General features: G+C 41.5%; 1 protein-coding gene across 2 annotated transcripts in view; it reads right to left on the bottom strand.

The window, feature by feature from the left end:
• Nucleotides 1-3,765: 3,765 nt before the first annotated feature.
• Nucleotides 3,766-17,379, bottom strand: part of MFSD2B (MFSD2 lysolipid transporter B, sphingolipid) — a 38,269-nt gene continuing 24,655 nt past the window's right edge. The window contains exons 9-15 of one of the 2 annotated variants that reach the window (XM_053939332.1): nt 16,787-16,870; nt 15,404-15,484; nt 10,329-10,438; nt 8,657-8,800; nt 6,689-6,865; nt 4,424-5,686; nt 3,766-3,939 (exon numbers count right to left, since the gene is read on the bottom strand). In XM_053939332.1, the coding sequence (XP_053795307.1) occupies nt 5,629-5,686; nt 6,689-6,865; nt 8,657-8,800; nt 10,329-10,438; nt 15,404-15,484; nt 16,787-16,870 (654 nt within the window). In that variant the 3' untranslated portion in view covers nt 3,766-3,939; nt 4,424-5,628. Of the gene's footprint in view, nt 3,940-4,423; nt 5,687-6,688; nt 6,866-8,656; nt 8,801-10,328; nt 10,439-15,403; nt 15,485-16,786; nt 16,871-17,379 lie in introns of those variants that run through there. The other variant, XM_053939333.1, reaches the window with a different exon arrangement.

Here is a 17,379-nt window from a genome sequence, read left to right as displayed (position 1 = left end):
CTTCTCCAGCTCTGTTGTAGGCACTGGAAGGGGTTCTAAGGCCTCCCCTGATTCTTCTTCAGACTGAACAACCCCAGCCCTCTCAGCCTGTCTCCACAGCAGAGCTGCTCCAGCCCTCAGAGCATCTTCATGGCCTCCCCTGGACTAACTCCAACAAGTCTGTGTCCTTCTTATATTGGGGGCCCCGAGTTGGACACAGGACTTCAGGTGGGATCTCACAGGACTCCTCCTTTACCTTCTGTCCACGCTGCTTTTGATGCAGCCCAGGACACATTTGGCACACTGATGCACAACAAAAGGACATTTGGCTTTCTGGGCTCTGAGCGCAGATTGCCAACTTATGTTGAACTTTTTGTCAACCAACACACCCAAGTATTTCTGTTGAGGGCTTCTTGATTTCAAATCAAAACACCATTTCTAAACTAATGGGATGATCTGCACCAAAGCTGAATGTTAAATGTTTCAAATAGTTGAAAAAGTACCAAGCCTAATCCAGGAATCCTTAAGAGAAGACTGCAGGGATTTAAGGATCTTTCTTTTTTTTTTATGACTTTTCTTTCATGCCTGCAAGTCCCTTTGGGGATTCTGGAGTTGCCCATTCTCTCTGCTTGTCCAGCTCAGCACAGCTGAGACTTTGCCAGGAGTCTGGGGTGGCTGCAGTTTTGCTTCATCCCACCCTGATGTCAGCAGGTACTTCTGTGCACCAAGACTCACAATGCAACATGTCCAGCAACTGTGGGAATTGCTGAACCTGCTGGATGTGGAAATGTGCAGATTCTATTCCATGGCTTTGAAGGTCACCAAAGAGCAAGTTTATTTTGGAACCACAAGGGAAGTTAAGTCCTCATGGGCTGCAGTCACATTGAACAGAAACTCCTCAGGCAATGTAAACCTGTTACATCATCACGGTGACAAGCCCTAGGAGGTAAAGCAGATGAAATTCCATGATGGAGAATACTAAGGTGGAAAGGAAATTCTTTTGATTCTTTGCTAAATGTAGATGATGCCATGCAAAAACAGGCTGGCAGGGGATGGGTGCTGGGCCTCCAAAGTGGAGCTTTATCAGTGAAGCTGAGCAAATGACCATCATCAGTTCCATGAGACCTGAGCAACGCTTCCTCACCATCTACAGCAGAGCAAAGCAAAAGTGAGGACAGGCATCTGAATGGCATAGCTGAAATTCATAGTCTCATCTAAGATCATTTGGAGTAAGAAATAGATCAGGAAATAAGGCTTATTTTTGCTTTCACACTTCCAGAGCAAACACACGTTTCCCTACCATCCAGCAGTCTGCTGTTCTCCAGCTGGGCTTGGAGGCTGCCTCTCTGTAATGCCTCTAAAAGTGGTACTGAGGACCCAACCCCTCTGAAAAGTGACACAGCTTAAAGGTGTCCTCTCTTTGTTCAGCTCTATCATGCCAGTTTGTGTTTTCAGATACTGTAAATTCTCAGGTGCTACATAGCAAAAAGTTTCCTCCTCTGCCTCGGGGACAGACAGATGCTGCTGCTTCATCTTCTGAATGAAGCTTCTCAGTGAGTTTACATCTGGTTTGTGCAGCAGGTTTGCTGTTTGTGAAGTGAAAGCCATCTGATTTCATACTTTAAGCCTACAGCATGTACACATTCTTGTAACCATAATACTCAGCACTCTTGCTGAGTATCTGAACTGTGGAATTGCACAAAGCTAAAAAAAAAATTTTTGTGAAATTGCACGAAAACAAAATTCCCTCCTGCACCCACCCATTGTATAAGTCCAACTGAGCTTCCTATCAGTCCAGGAGATTTCTTAAGGAAAAGGCTATTGTAACATTTTGAGATTGTTTTTACATAACTATGATATTAAATTCATATAATGAATATGGTTGACCACTGCTGTAATCTATTGGATGGGACTTGGAGCTAACTTGCCCTCTCTTCTTCATCTTAGAGCTGGACAATAGATACCAAGTCTGAAAGGATCTGGGTTTTCCTGGTGGAAACTCCTTCTCTCAAGAAGATTGATTTAAGTCTGTGTTTTCTGTCTACAGCCCAGAAAGGCAAGCAGAGAAGTAAATGAACAAGTGATATTTGGAAACAAACTCTGAACTCAAAAGCAGTTTGCTTTAAAACATTTTCCTCTTCAACTACTTTGCTTGGAACGCTGAAAGTGAATAAAGATGAGAGGATGCATCAGGGATTGAATCAAGCAGCAATTCTTATAAGGTTCAGGACTGACTTAAGGAATTAGTACTCAAATCTTCAGAGCCCCTCCTGAAAAGCCAGTGACCTGACGCAGAAGGTCCCAGCCTACAGGGACTCCCCAGGGACAGATGTCCGAGGTGGTGTCCACCTGTTAAAGTGGGGGCCTGGGCAGAAGGCATCTAATCCAGCTAAGCCAAGGTTGGTCAGCGAGCTCAGGGGCAGGCAGGGGACAGCGAGGCAGGAGGGGAACACAGAGGCAAAGCTGGTGGCCAACAGCAACCCCCTCCATCAGTGCCTGGTGGGAACAGCAGCTCGGTCATGGGGTTACCTGTTCACCAGCAGGAACTCTCAGGGAGGTGGGGTAACCTTGGAAGGTGTCAGCATTGTTGTTAGGCAGGAAAAGCAATGAAACTGGATGAGAAGACTGGGTTGATTTTTAGACTTGATGATCTTCAAGGTCTTTTCCAACTGTAGTGATTCCATGATTCTGTGACTGGTGACCAGCTCAGCTACTGACTGCCAGCAACCAGCCCAGTATGGAAGATTTGGGTTGCCCTCGCTGCACTTCAGCAAAATCAAGGAATTGGACATGGTTTGGCTTACAGAGCAATACCCAGTGACCCACAACACTGTTATCCTTTCCTTTTCTTCCCATATTTGTTGGAATTGCCTGTGTGCAGGTGGGGAAGTGCTGTCCCTTAGGCACCCAGCTGGTTTAATCCAATCTCCCATATTCTTATTAATATGTTTGGGTATTACCTGAAGGAGAACCCCTGGGAATTAAACCTGGCCCCTGTTACTGCCAGTCAGCAGGAAGGCAAGAGGTTTACATTAGATTAGCATTTAATCTGAATGCTTGTCAACATAAAAATTTGTTTCTTTCACATGTTCTGAACGTGCATAAGGCATACACACCATTTAAAACTGACAAGAGACATATAAATCTCCTTCATTTTACTGCACCAACACTGAGTCTAAAAAAAGAAAGTTACAAAAATAATCTTATCCTGCACTTAATTATTCTGACTTGCAAAAACACACCTATTTTCTCAACAAAATTACATCAACATTATATTTCTGATAATGAAATAAAATAATTATATTTTCAAAATAAAAAATAGTCTGCTTCACTTAATCTATTTATCTTTTCTTTTGGCAGTTCCTGTTGGTGCCATATGCAAAGTGAGGACTGAGTATATTTCAGTGAGGTCACATTGTCTCTCTGAAGAATAAGAAAACAGTTTACAATCAACCAAGTTTACTTTCCAAGAGTCTGAATTCAGAGTGGGTGTTACGCAGTTTTAGAGGCAACTGCACAACTGATCTAGAAATAGTATTGTAAGCCACATTCAAATGGTTCAATTCAACCCCAGCCAGCACTTTCTGCAGCCCTTTTATCCCTGGGCTGAGTGTTCAGTTAATATAAACTGACACAGACCCACTGCCTTGTAGCTACAGATTTATAGCAGCTGAAAACATAACCCATTAAAAAACATTAACAGCCTTTGCTGGGCCTTCTGGTTATTTTTAAACGTGACTATTCAGAAATACACAAATATTACAGAATAAATTGAATGTCCCAAACTGTTCTCTGTGCTGTTTTGGAGCTATGTGATATTGCTACATAACTTACCTACTTCAAAGTGCAGTAAATCTGCTGTTTCAAATTCCATCAGACTGAAAATTGTAAACAGGCTTATGGTTTTTATTGTTGTAAACACATATGCTCCAGGCATACATATCTTGGTTTGTCCAAAAACTAAAACAAGGAAGAAAACAAAAAAACCCAGCCTTAGATGGCAAGTCAATAGAAATCTTAAATGAAGTTAACTCTTATCCACACACACTCAAAATATACCCTTAGAAGCTCCCTCATAATTAAGCATTTTGAGGACAGTTATAAGGCCTTTGACTTCAAACTTGCCTGACAAGGTTTCAGTATCAAACTTAATGAGATGCTCTGTTGTTGCACTGATTTTACATCCCAGTGTCCTTCAGCAAAATCTTTCCCAATTTTCCAGCCCAGCACTGTGAGCCACTTCCCAGATGGCCGTGAGCAAATTACAGATGGCCACTTCTTCCAGGTGCTCCCAAACAGCAGCAAGCCTGTCCTCCAAAGGCACTTCTGGTACAGCAAAAAGGCACTCACAGAGTCACACAGTGAAGACAGTAGGATGAAATTCATGTCTTGTCTTGCATTATGCTAATTTCTTCAAGGTGAACAAACCTCTTGAATTTCTCACCTTCCAGATTTAGATGTGTCTTCAGAGTCCCACCATTTTAGCTTAGGCTTGGAGCCAGTCTCTGGAACCTGCACTGACCGCAGAAGCCAAGAATGAACAGGTCCAAACTTCAGTGCTCCAGAAGGTGCCCGAGATTAGGTGTGTCTTTCATTTAAAAAATGTGCTCAACAGTATAAATCTATAGTAGAAATGAGTTGATGTATCTAAAGCATGATAACATCCCTGACTGAGAAAAAATCACCATTTTAAAGACTTGTGTAGCCTCATTATTACAAAATAGGTGCAAGCTGAGATTAATACCCATGCCATGGTGTTTTGTCAGGCAGAAAGCCTACACCATGTGAGAAATGGGTATGGTGGTTACTTAAAGGCCAAAATGTAAAGAAATTTGAATTACTTAATTTTTGGAAGGGACTACTGATTTTTTGTATCCTCAGGGGAGATGTTGATTTTGAATATGCAAAGTTCTCATTCTCTGACAGAGCTCAATTTACAGGTTTCAGAAGAAACATCAGTAATGGGAAATGCAAGGTTCTATTTCCTATAGAATCCATAAACTTAGATTACCTCAAAATCTCTCAAAACATGAAAATAAAAAACCTTCAAATATGTCTGCATGAGTGATTTGCTTAATTTCAAAACAAAAGAAATCCTAACTTCATATTGTATACTTCAGGTTCCCAAGTGCTTTCCAAACACAATAGTGTGCAAGTTGTAGGTAGAGATTGTGCTCAAAATCCAACCCAGCCCCTACAGGTGAAGTATATTGTGAGTTAATATTTGGATGGTGCATCATGAATTGGACTCGATGACCCTTGTGAGTATTTTCCATTTCAGAACCCTAAAAATTCTCTGGTCCAATTTACACTTTTTTTTTTTCCCTTAAGTTATAAATGCATAAAATCTCCCATGAACAAGATCACAGCTTCCCATTAACCATTCAAAAAAACAAACAAAAAAACCCCAAGCCTTAAAGAGCTTGCATTTCTGAACATGTGTAATGTAATGTCTTTTCTAGCACAGTGCATGGAGTTAGGTGTATCTTTGCACAATGGTGTCCTCTCTTGATTTCATTACTGGCTATGTCAGAATCATCCTTTGTCCTTTTTGATAAAATGTGAGCAGAGAAATGACCTAGAAAATTCTCACAGAGTTTGTTGGTGGGATGTGAGTCTGTATTTGGAAAGCCACTGCATGCAGATCTTTCAGACAGGGGTGTCCTTTTTGTGGCTGTCCAAGTTCTCTGTGCTTTGATGGCTCCTCCTGGTAAAAGCAGAACAAATGATACATGAACACACTTCTGGCTTTCACTGCTGACTCATCAAGCTGAGTTTGGCAATCTCAAACAGCTGAGAACCCCCAGCAAGGTGCAGTTGTTCAGGACAACGACTGAAGCTCCTGTACAGAGGGACCAGTCCCATTTTAGATTGTTTACCCTGGCCCCTCCAGTCTGCACAGAGGCCTTTGTCTTATTTGCCAACCCCATGTACATATCTTGGATATTTTAGGGCATGAATTGGTCCCAGGCACCCTTGCTTAGGTCCTGGAATTGACCTCTTAGCATGAAAATCAGTTTTCAATTCCAGTAAATTGGGATAATAAAATCAAGACAAAGAATTTTTTTTTTTTTTTTTTTGGTATTTTATCCATCAGTCTGCTGGGACTGTCCTTATGTATGTACTCAGGAGTTGACAGAGTTGGAGAAATTAGAGCTAGACAAGATTCTCCTTGGAGAAGGAGAAAAAGGGAGGAAGGGAGAGTGACAGAGTAAAAAGGGAAAGAATAGCTCAAAGCTGACCTCTTTTTTTTCTCCCACAGTCTTTTCTGCCTACACTTCTAAATGGTTTGGATGTTTCTTGTATCCCATAAACACCAAGAATGCAGTCAACAACATACCATTTTCTTCTATATAAAAGTAAATTGTAGCTATTCACATGATCCCCACAAATTTAATCTATGTAGAATATTCCTCATTTCTGGCCTGAAACAATGTACCACAATACTGCTTTGTGAGCCACTCCAGAGAAAATGTAAATAGAGCAGCTGAAATTTCTGATAAATGGTCCTCTAAGCAGGTAGTATTGCACTACAAAAAAGAGATACTGGAACATGTCACGGTACCATTCTGTTAATAATTTGACTAAGAGCACATTGTTTTATTTTGTTGTAAAGATTATAGGGAATCCTTACAATAATAATTTTCCCAGTGTGATTAAGAGCTGCTGTGGGGGTGTTGCTGCTGTTTTACTGCCAATCCAGTCTTACCTTAACTCTTCAAGGGCAAGCTTTGTTTCTTTCCGACTTTCTTCAGTGATGGGGTAGAAAAGGAGTATAAATAAACCTAAAAGGATGAGGATGGCAGGGACTGCTCCAATGAGGAGTTTCAGTGTGAGGATCACATCATCTGACTGTCTGCATATCCCTGGCTTGTACCCAGTAAACCTAAACAAATTGAAACAAGTGTTGTGTGTATGTCCAAAGATAAAAGGCTGTTGTTCACCTGAAGGCTTCCTTCTTCCCACCCCTCTCACTCTTCAAGACTTTTCTCCCATTTTCCCTACACCTCTGTTTTTTCCTTCTCCCCACTACATTTCAAATTGTGTTTTTCAAACCTCATTTTTGTGCTCAACTTCAGATAACTGCATTATCTCTGTATTTTCTTGTTATTATATATAACATTTAAGTTAATTATTGCTGTTGAAATCGATCAAATTTCTTGCATACTTTTAAAGAAATGATTGTGGGATCCCATGTAAGGAAATAAACTGATGCCCAGTTAGTTTCACCTGAACATGAGGCAGAACTGCAGTGACTGAGCCCTGAACAGATTGTCCAGAGAGGCTGTGGAGTCTCCCTCACTGGAGATATTCCAGAACTGTCTGGACACAATCCTGTGCCCTGTACTCTGGGATGACCCTGCTTGAGCAAGGAAAGTTGGAAGCAGATGAGCCACTTCCAGCCCTACCCATTCTGTGATTCTGTGGTTCTGTGAAATTAATCTGTTATGTGTTTCCTATTAATATTCAGCAAAGTATTCAAGCTCTGCTTTAAAAGCATGGAAGTAATTTCACCAATTTCAACAGCAATAATTAACTTTAATTTAAACACACACTTAAGCACTCGTCTCAAGATAGACAAATTTACTCAAGTGCTCAGAGTTAGGTACACTTCATTGATTCAGGGCTTCCATGCAGTCCCACAACTGCTGATATACTCAAATTCCTAATCCTAATTTGTGGAATGAGTTTTTCTTCTGAACATCCACCTAATGAAAGCTCATTTGGCATCACTCTGTCTTCTGTGTTCTCCCACAAACATCTGCCTTGACAAATTGCTGGGACCCAACTGGAATGCAATTGAAAAGGGGCTAACTGGGGAACAGCAAATTATTTGAGGGTTTTAGCAATAAACCGTTAAAATTCCTAAACCCAAAATGTTCAGTCAAGCACTGCCTGTTATTTAGCAATTTCAGCTCAAGGCCCCAAAGCAAAACATTCTGGTTACCAAGACCTCATCTGGAATCGAGGGCTGGATTTCCCTTCTAAGTATTTGTGTGCTGTAGCAGGGGCAGGCACAGGCCCTTTCTGCCAGGTCTTGCACAAAGGCAGGGCAGGAGATGCCTGGCCACTTACTCAACCTGTTTGGTCAGAACAGACAAGACCAAGTGGAAAGAGACCATAAACCCTCTCCTAAAGTGACCTGGTCTAGGTGACAGGCAGAGCTGTGAGAAAGGCTGTTCCTGACTCTGATCAGTATCCAGGTCCCTAAAATCATGCAGGAATTGGTGATCCTTTCATGCTGAACAGGCTTCTGGCACCCCTGGAAGTACTCCAGTCCATGTAAAGTCTTACAAGCTCCTAGAGATAGTCCAGTTCAGGTGCAACAGGGAATGCACAAAACACCTGTATCACCTGTGGGGGACCTTTATCTCCTGCACTTTCATGTTTAGTTCTTGATTCATATAAACCACTACAATTTACATGAGTATTTGAAAAGAGGAAAATCTGAAGAGAAGTCAGGTTTTTCTGAACAGAACCATGTCAGGGCAAGTAACTTAATGCTCAGTTGTCTGGCCTAGATGGCACCAATCCTGTCTTTAGTGGTCAGCCATCTGGAGCTGCTGGCACTTTCAGGCTCAGGGCAAGAATGCAATTAACTCCACAGGGTAGAAGTGTTGTAACCTCAGAATGCTTTCAGAGTAGATACACTAAGTGGAAACACAGCATTACTTACTCCAGTCCTGCTGCAGAAACTCCTAAACCAATTCCTGCTGACATCTTGGTAAAAAAAACATAAGAAGAATAGAAAATGGTTTCATGTCCTTTCCCATGGGGATTCTGCAGGCGAAAGTTATCAACAACATCAGGCAGCATTGACCTAGAAGTGAGCAAGATAAAGGAAAAACTCGAGCCAAAACTTCTTTTCAAAGTCCAGACTCAATGAAATAGAGCACAGCTCTCCTCCATTTTTAAGCTTATTGGTGTAGGCATGCACATGAAAGAATCCAGTTCAAAAAGTTCTACTCCTGGAAAGGAGGGCAAAAAAATGTGTAAGAAAAGCATGGCCATATATTACAATGTGGAAAATCACTGAAAAGCCATCAAACACTTGAGAGGTGACAGAATTTCCTAGTCTGCCTGTCATTCCAATCAGAAGTTGTGATATTGAAAAAGAACAATAAACACCCCCCCGATGTTTCTTAAGATTTCAAGGGACTGAATGTCTGAACAACTGCACTCTGAAATAACTCTTTTGACAAGGTAACATTTTCAGAAACCAATGAAATCTATTCTCTCTCTAGTTCAAAGAGACTGAATTAAGTAATGGGGAATTAGGATGGAAGCTGCTTGGATGTTAATTGTGAATTGACATTTTATTTCCAATATATGTAATCATTTACTGTTGGAAAAAGAAAGGGCTTCTCACCCTCTGTGCAGAAAAGCTTACATAGTCTGACAACTAATTTCAAACTATGTATTCCATGATCTCCTGGAGTTCTCAGGGCATTGTACAAACAAGTTATGAAAAACAGTGCTCTCAGCAATGGTCTTGCTTACTGGTTAATGTGATCTCAGTAACAATTATTTAATCTGAAGAGGAAATATCCTGCCATGCTCATCCTTAAGTTGTTTTTCCCCACTTATTTTCCGTCCTCAAGTGCAAAAGACCTTGAATTCTTGGCTTCTTATAATCATAACCTCGTGTATTTGATCTATAACAGAGGACTACTCAAGCAGGGATATACAGAATGATGGAATGATTTGGGTTGGAAGGGACTTTAAAGATCATCTCATTCCAGCCCCCTGCCATGGGCAGGGAAACCTTCCACTATCCCAGGTTACTCCAAGCCTCATCCAGCCTGGCCTTGAACACTTCCAGGGATGGGGCATCCATAGCTTCTCTGGGCAATCTGTGCCAGGGCCTCACCACCCTCACAGTAAAGAAATTCTTTCTAAAACCTAATCTAAATCCATCATCTTTCAGTTTAAAGCCATTACCCCTTGTTCTATAACTACATGCCCTTACAAAAAGTAAGGTTAGATATAGTTCGCGTTATGTGTCCTCTGCTGCATTCTTAATTGCTCAGCATTAATTGATTTGCCTAACTTCATAATTCCTGAAGCAATGTTATCAAATGCTGTATAGCTACTTAGATGATTGATTAATTTATATACTCTTGTGTACAAAAAGCAGCTACAGTTATGGTGGATGTAGTCTGTTAACAACAGGGCAACCAAGCTCATATCACTGCATATAGCATCCACTATAAAACCAAAAAAAAGATTCTTAGAAGAAGTGACTCTTGCCATATTCTGCCTTTTTCAGAGGCAAATTCCATGCAGTAGTACATACATGTAATGCAGAAATACATCCATTCCCCACCTCAAATGTAAAATTCTCCTACCATGGCAACAGAAGAGATGCTGCAATGCTCAGACCAGAGACGAAGGCCACGAAGTAAGCCAGGATCAGGTTTGGAATGGTCACTAGCATGACTGCAAAAGGAATCATCCACTGAAGAAGAAAAGCATTATATCTAAGTTACAGCATGCACTGCTCAATGCTATACAGATTGTTCCCTTCTAAATACAGAACCATGTACAGAACAGTTCACACACAGCAATGTCTCACACTTCAGTATTTTGGTCAAATTGCATTTCCAAAAAGCCCAGAGCCAATCTGTACTTAACTACCCAGAATAATTAGAGAAAAGTAGGACAAGTGATAGCAGTGTCATCTCTGTTAGCAGTATTAGGGCTACAATTGAACTAGTAAATTAAACAGACCCAAAAGCCTGTTTACCAGTCTTGAAGCCAACTCACAGACCCTGGCCACATTCATAGTCCTAAACATTCATGGTCTCCAAAAAACCTATGGCCATATAAATAGTTTTTGTCAAGAGCCCTAAAGTGGTTGATTCCCAAACTATGCTAGACAGAATAATAGAATGATTTGGTTTGGATGGAACCTTTAAAGATTATCTCATTCCAGTCCCCCTGCCATGGGCAGGGACACCTTCCACTAGACCAGGCTGCTCCAAGCTCCATCCAAATGTTCAAGCCCTAGCCTTGAACACTTCCAGGGATGGGGCACCCACATCTCTGGGCAACCTGTGCCAGGGCCTCTCCACCCTCAGAGTAAGGAATTTCTTCCTAGTATCCAATCTAAATCTACCTATCTGTCAGGTTAAAGCCATTCCCCTTTGTCCTATCAGTCCATGCCCCTGTAGGAAGCCCCTCTGCAGCTCTCTTGAAGCTGCTTTAGGCACTGGAAGGGGCTCTAAGCTCTTCCCATTTGTTTCCCCTCAGGGCTGCTCTCAATCCATTCACTGCTCAGACTGTTTCTGTGCTTAGAATTGCCCTGACCATGGTGCAGGATCTTGTGCTTGGCCTTGCTGAACTTCATGAGGTTCCCACATTCCCACCTCTCAAGCCTGTCCAAGCCCCTCAGGATGGCATCCCTTCCCTCCAGCGTGTCACCTGCACCACACAGATAGATCAGTGCCACCAGCAAACCTGCTGAGGGTGCCTCAGTCCCTCTCTCCATGTCCCTGACAAGGATGTTGAACAGCACCGGTCCCAATACAGACCCCTGGGGATGACACTCCTCACTGGCCCCCACTTGGACATTGAGCCATTGACCACAACACTTTGGGTGCCACCATCCAGCCAATTCCTTATCCATGAGTCGTCCATCCACCAAATCCATGCCCCTCCAGCTTACAGACAAACATGACATGCAGGACAGTGTCAAATGCTTTGCACAAGTCCAGCTAGACACTGTCAGTTGCTCTTCCCTTATCCATGAACACTGATAATTCTCAGGAGATTGCTAATCAGCTTGGGTGAAGATTTTTCTGCCAGTTAAATAACAGAGATGACCAAATGTCCATTTCTATTCTAGGCCAGTGGAACTATTTAATTTACTATTAGAGACAATGCCTTAAAACTTCCTCACACTGCATTTCAAGGGGAATGGAAGGGCTTCAGTGGTCATTTTAAACTGTACATATACCATTTCACAGATCATCTTCAGTCTTGATGAGGAAGAATTTGCTTTCATTTCCAATCACCACTTTAAAGCCATATACATACTCAGCAATAACTAAACCCAGAAGTCAGAGTGGTTTACTCCACTCCCCACAGATGGATCCACTCATGACATTGCATGACAAGCCACAGAGTTTACCCTCAAAACCAAATTAATTTGTGATGCTTCGGATTTGTTTTCTGGCAGTAGTTATAGTCACTAGATTTCTTCAATTTCAACTTGAATCAATGGGCTTACAGGACTGAAAATCCACTTTTTAAAATGTTGATTGAATGCCTACTGCCCAGCTGTCCTATACCTGTCACATGCTCCATCTCCCATGCCTGTGAACCACAGGCACAGCAGCACATGTAGAATCCAGAACCAGGGGCTTATCCACAGGGCTTTTTAATGATGGGGATTAGTTTAACATTAAGTGTTTCAATCCTCTATACGTGCAGCTTGGGAGCTGAGGGCATGAGAAGAGCTTTCACAGAGAGTGATTCCCCTAAGCATTGCTATTTACAGTTCTGTATGATAAGTGATTCTGGGAGTCCTGGAGTCTAATCCATTATGTTTATGTTTTAAATGCATTTCCCATCTAAAGCATTTGCTCCCAAGCTAAGGAGGCAGAAAATAACCTTTCCTGACTGCAAGTTACCAGCACAGGCAGATAATCCTTGCATTAGCCCACTGTTGTGGCAAAATCGTTGTTTCACCACAAGAGAGCACTCCAGCAATATCAGATTTTATGTTGTCTATAAGCAATTTTATGATTGCCTTATGCTCCACATGGGACACCTACTCAGAAACCAAAGCACTTAAACAAAATTCTAGATCAATAATAATAATCATTGTAACTGTAATTTCCTAGAGAAAGAGAAGCAGGGCCAGCAGGACTGAGGTTACAATGCCCTAATGTCTCGCTCATGCAGTGGCAGCGCAGTCATGGGGGCAGTGCTCCCACTGCAATAAACAGCTAATGCAGTTCCTTCCTTCTTACTTGTAAAGCAAATACTCTGCTATTGGCATCTACCCCCTTGTCACAGGGCTGCTGCCCTCTGAGTTATAAACAACATTCTGCAGTTACCCCGTGCCTTCCATCCGAGCCCCGACAGCACCATGCAAGGTGACCCTGCTGGGATGCTGAGGGTGGTACTGGTCTCTGCAGCAGCACGCTATGAAGGGCAAATCAGGAAAAGGTGCAGGGAGGATGTGAGTGGAAACAGGATGGGAGAGTGGAAATGGGGCTGCAGAGCCAGGACTCATCCAAAGACATCTCTCCATGGTGCACAGTGCTCATAGACAGCAAATAAACCATTGTATATCTGTGAGGAGGTGCTATTATTTGTACTAAATCCTGCAAAACCCACAGCCAAAGGATATTATTGGCTAGGATGGAAGCTAGAGTTGTGGGAGAGAGCTGTCTTTGTTTTTAGACACCTTGCCAAAACTATAAATCAAGAAGATTCCACACTTCTTTAAATTTCTCATGACAATTTCAATTCCAGTCACCAGCTGAGACTTGCTGTGTGTAAGTTCGGTGTTTGCCCTGTGAGGGCAGAGTAGACACCTAAATGAACACAGCAAGTGGAAGCTGAAGGAAATAAACAGAAGAGAAAAATTTCTAGCTTTTGCACCAACCTGGTTGTGGGAAGAATGCTATCAAGGATCCTGCTTGGGAGCAGGATAATTCCTGATAATTCCCAAAATTCTAGGTTTTAAATTTCTAGGAACTTGAGATACTTAATCAGTAGTTAGACTTGTTGGTCATCTCCTTTGGGGGAATGGGTAAAAAGGGAGAAATATCAGTGGAAGAAACCCAAGATTCTTGTTGCTTATCTACCAGATTCTAAACTCTTTGAGGGCTCTCTTCAACATAGACTCACCTTAACAGGAAAAATTAGTCAGGAGCACTGTGATTTTTTTTTTTTTCAGGAAACTGAATTTCCAATCGCATGTTCGCCCTGAAAGCTGAGTGAGGTTTTAGAAAAAAAAAAAAAAAAAAAAAAAAAAAAGTTTTCTTCCCTGTCTCCTTCCCTTTCAGTAGAACATTCCCCAGTGACAAACTTAGGAGCCTTAAATGATGTGCTTTTATTTCATTGTGGGAGAGTACAGATTAGCTGTACAGACCACACAAGGTGGTAGGGTAGGAAGCTCCTGTGATGCATTGTCAGACACAAAATCCATCACTGAGCACACACTGAGTCCCCTGAGAAATGTCTACAAGGTGAAGCAGAGAGGTGGCTTTTTTTTCAATCCATCCCCCACTTGGACCATAACAGTCAAGTAACTCAACTGTAAAATTAAGTTAAACCATGTTTACAGAGGTGCTGACAGGCTTTCCAGTCATGTAAAACTAAATTTATAGAGCCAAGTTGGTTGAAGAAAGCATTTTTTGTGTCCAAGTAGACAGAGGAGGAGATTTCCTAAGGAGGAAATCTGCATTCCCAGTCAATGGGCCAACACTGCTTTCGGCAATTCTCTTTGCTCAAGTGGTAAAAAGAAATAAGGATGGGGCTCAAATTCCAGATGCCTACTTCAAAACACATAACAATTCAGCATATTTGGAACTTGGGTTTTAAAGTTACTTCTGATTCTCTGGAAGTCATTACAACACAGCTTTTAATTCCAAAAATTATAACTGTTCAACTTTGGCACCAGACCTAAATTTTTCAGCTTTGTTCAAATTTTAACATATAGCTTTGGGCTGGATTTTTCAAGTCCTCCTGTTTTGTTGTGCTCAAGGCAATTTTTCTTTCCTCTTTCATAAATAATTGAAGGTAAACAGGGGGAAAATGGAGGAACAGGCCTATACAATAACTCATCAAGGATGATGACAGAAAATTGCTGCTGTCTGCACTAAGTAAGGGACTTAAAATAATCCATCAGTGACAAGGGCAGGCTCACTGAGCTGGCTTTGCAGAGCTGTGTCAGAGTTAAACTAGGCTCCTTTTCTCAGGTAGGTCACCTTTTTCTTTACTTCACTAATAACTGTCCCTCCCTATTCAGAGGGATGTGAATGCTCCTAGAGGGGGTGTCTAACAGACTTTTGTTTCCTTCTGTGAGACTGAATTACAGACACCTCAGCACCATATAACAAACACAAAACAAGCCTTGCACAACATATAACTTGTCAACATGAGGCAACTTAGATCTGAATTTATCAAACCTCATTGAAGCTCAATTCTGAGAGCTTCAAATGAGGAGAACTTGTGCAGATTCTTAAATAAACTGGGACCTCCCTTTGGCATCAATCCATTTCTTAAAAGTTTCCCTTGGAAACTTGGAATCTGTCTGAAATTTGGTATAATGATTTAAAACAAACTCTGGAACAGAGCAAATTTCACATAGATTTATGTTATAAGCACTTGAAAGAGCCCCTGAAGTGGCTCGTTGTCAAACTAAATGAGCACAAGAATAATTCTTTTTCTCAGAGGATTTGCTTACCGAAATCCCACATGCTGCACACTTCTTGCCAAATCTCTGCAGAAACTTCTGCCAGAAGGGAACGCTCACAGCTGCTGACACCTACAAGGGACAAAAACCTGTATCTGTACTGTGCTTACTTCCACTGTCTTCTTCAGCTGTAGAGCTCACAGACATCTTTTTGTCTAGTACATAAAAGCCTGAAAGGAAGGTGAACATGCAGATTCTTGTTTCTCCTCATCCTTTGAGTGACTTTTTAAAATTCATTGTTAAGCTATCCATCAGAGGGTTTTCCACAGTCAAATCTTAGAAGACTCTGTCTTAAAATTTCCTTTTCTAATGCAAGCCACAGCAGTCAAAGCTGTGCTCAGTCATTAAAGTTCAAACATACTGGAAACAGCCACACTTTGTGCTAATGACTTTTGCCTCACTGCCTGAACCTGACAAATGATGAGTGAATTTTCTCTACCCCATGGTACAGGAAGAAAGCTGAAGTGCAAGATAAGCCTATCCTAAGATACTTAAGAGTACATTCCATACTGTGTGTCCCTTCTTAGGAACAATCTGTAAGAGAAATAGTTTCTTGAAGTCAACATAACATAAGCTTGAAGTCAGACACCAAACTACTCACCCATAGCAGCAACAACCACAAGCAATGTACTATCTATGCACTGAAGAACTACTACTAATGGCAGCCTTACACTTGACCTTTATTTAAATGTCATCTAATTGTTAGTTATATTTTGGTCTTTATTCACTTTAACTCTACTGTCTCTTGTCTCTCTTCTTGGTGACAATCACTTACAGAGCCTTAAGATACCCAGCATTCCTCTTTTGCTCTCCAACATCTTGGTTTTAATGATTTTGGAAAAGATATGTCGTATGATGTGGGAAAGGATAAGTATCACCTAAGCAAGCAGAATTCTACATCTTCATGTTAAGAAAAAAGATTCTCTAAAAGGATCTTTTTATCACACTGCCAATTGCTCTTGAGAGGAATCTTCATATTTCTGGGTATTTAAAATATTTATCCTTGCAGGTTGCCTAGCCCAGAGGAGTCATGTGTATGATTATGCAAGTTGAAGTTGTTTAATTTTCAGCACTTAGGACTGGTGAAAGGGACAAAGGAGGTAAAATTCCAGACCTCCTTTCTAGAAGCAGCTTCTGCCTTTTATAGAAGCTGTGGCTTACAGGTAAAAACAACAAGGAATTAATTAAAAGCTCCAAATCACTATTTTTTAGAACTGCAGTAGGGAACACCAGCTTTATTTCAAAAAGACAATGAAAAAGATAGTGTAGCTTCCTAACAGGTCTGCTGAGACACAAAACTCTTCTTGTCTTCTGTAATTTTGTGCCAAAGCCCAACAAGAACCAGGTAACATTTGGGAGAGAAGTGTAACTCACCAAGATGGTCACCACCAAATATTGGAAGTGATTGCGGAGGCCAGCAGCGTGAGTGCAGAACAGGACAAAGTTTCCCTGCTCCAGCTGTGGGATTTAAGACATTTGGTGACCACCAAAAGACAATGGAAAATTTTAAAAAGACAAAAATTGCATCATACTCCATATTAGTTAAACATAGTTGGTGACTGATTTGTTAAATGTAGGGTTTGGGAGTCTCATTCTTCCCTTGTTTGCAGCAACTTAAAGAAGCAGTAACTGTCCTATTATCACTGGAATAACATGCCAGTAATACTGGGGCAAGCAGAAGGTAAGCCACACCTAACAGAGAATAAAATTGACCATAGAAATGGCCCTATGAAAGGATTCTGTCTCGAGGCTTTATTCCCTATGTCTCAATTGCCTTGTGTTGTCTCAGCTGCAGGCTACTGCCAGAAACTGCCCTTTCTCTTCCCCAGCAAGGCCATAAATCTTTCTCCAGAAGCTCTGACTCCAAAACAACTAACGTTTCAGCTGTAATAACACTTCTGCCAATTTCCTGTAGTAAAGCAGCTGGTTCTGTATGCACCCTCAGCTATGGAGTGTAGCTTTGGGTC

Source organism: Vidua chalybeata, chromosome 3 (assembly GCF_026979565.1).
Source record: "Vidua chalybeata isolate OUT-0048 chromosome 3, bVidCha1 merged haplotype, whole genome shotgun sequence".
Taxonomy (NCBI): domain Eukaryota; kingdom Metazoa; phylum Chordata; class Aves; order Passeriformes; family Viduidae; genus Vidua; species Vidua chalybeata.
Note: the sequence above shows the minus strand (reverse complement) of the source record. Positions and strands in the feature narration are given on the sequence as shown.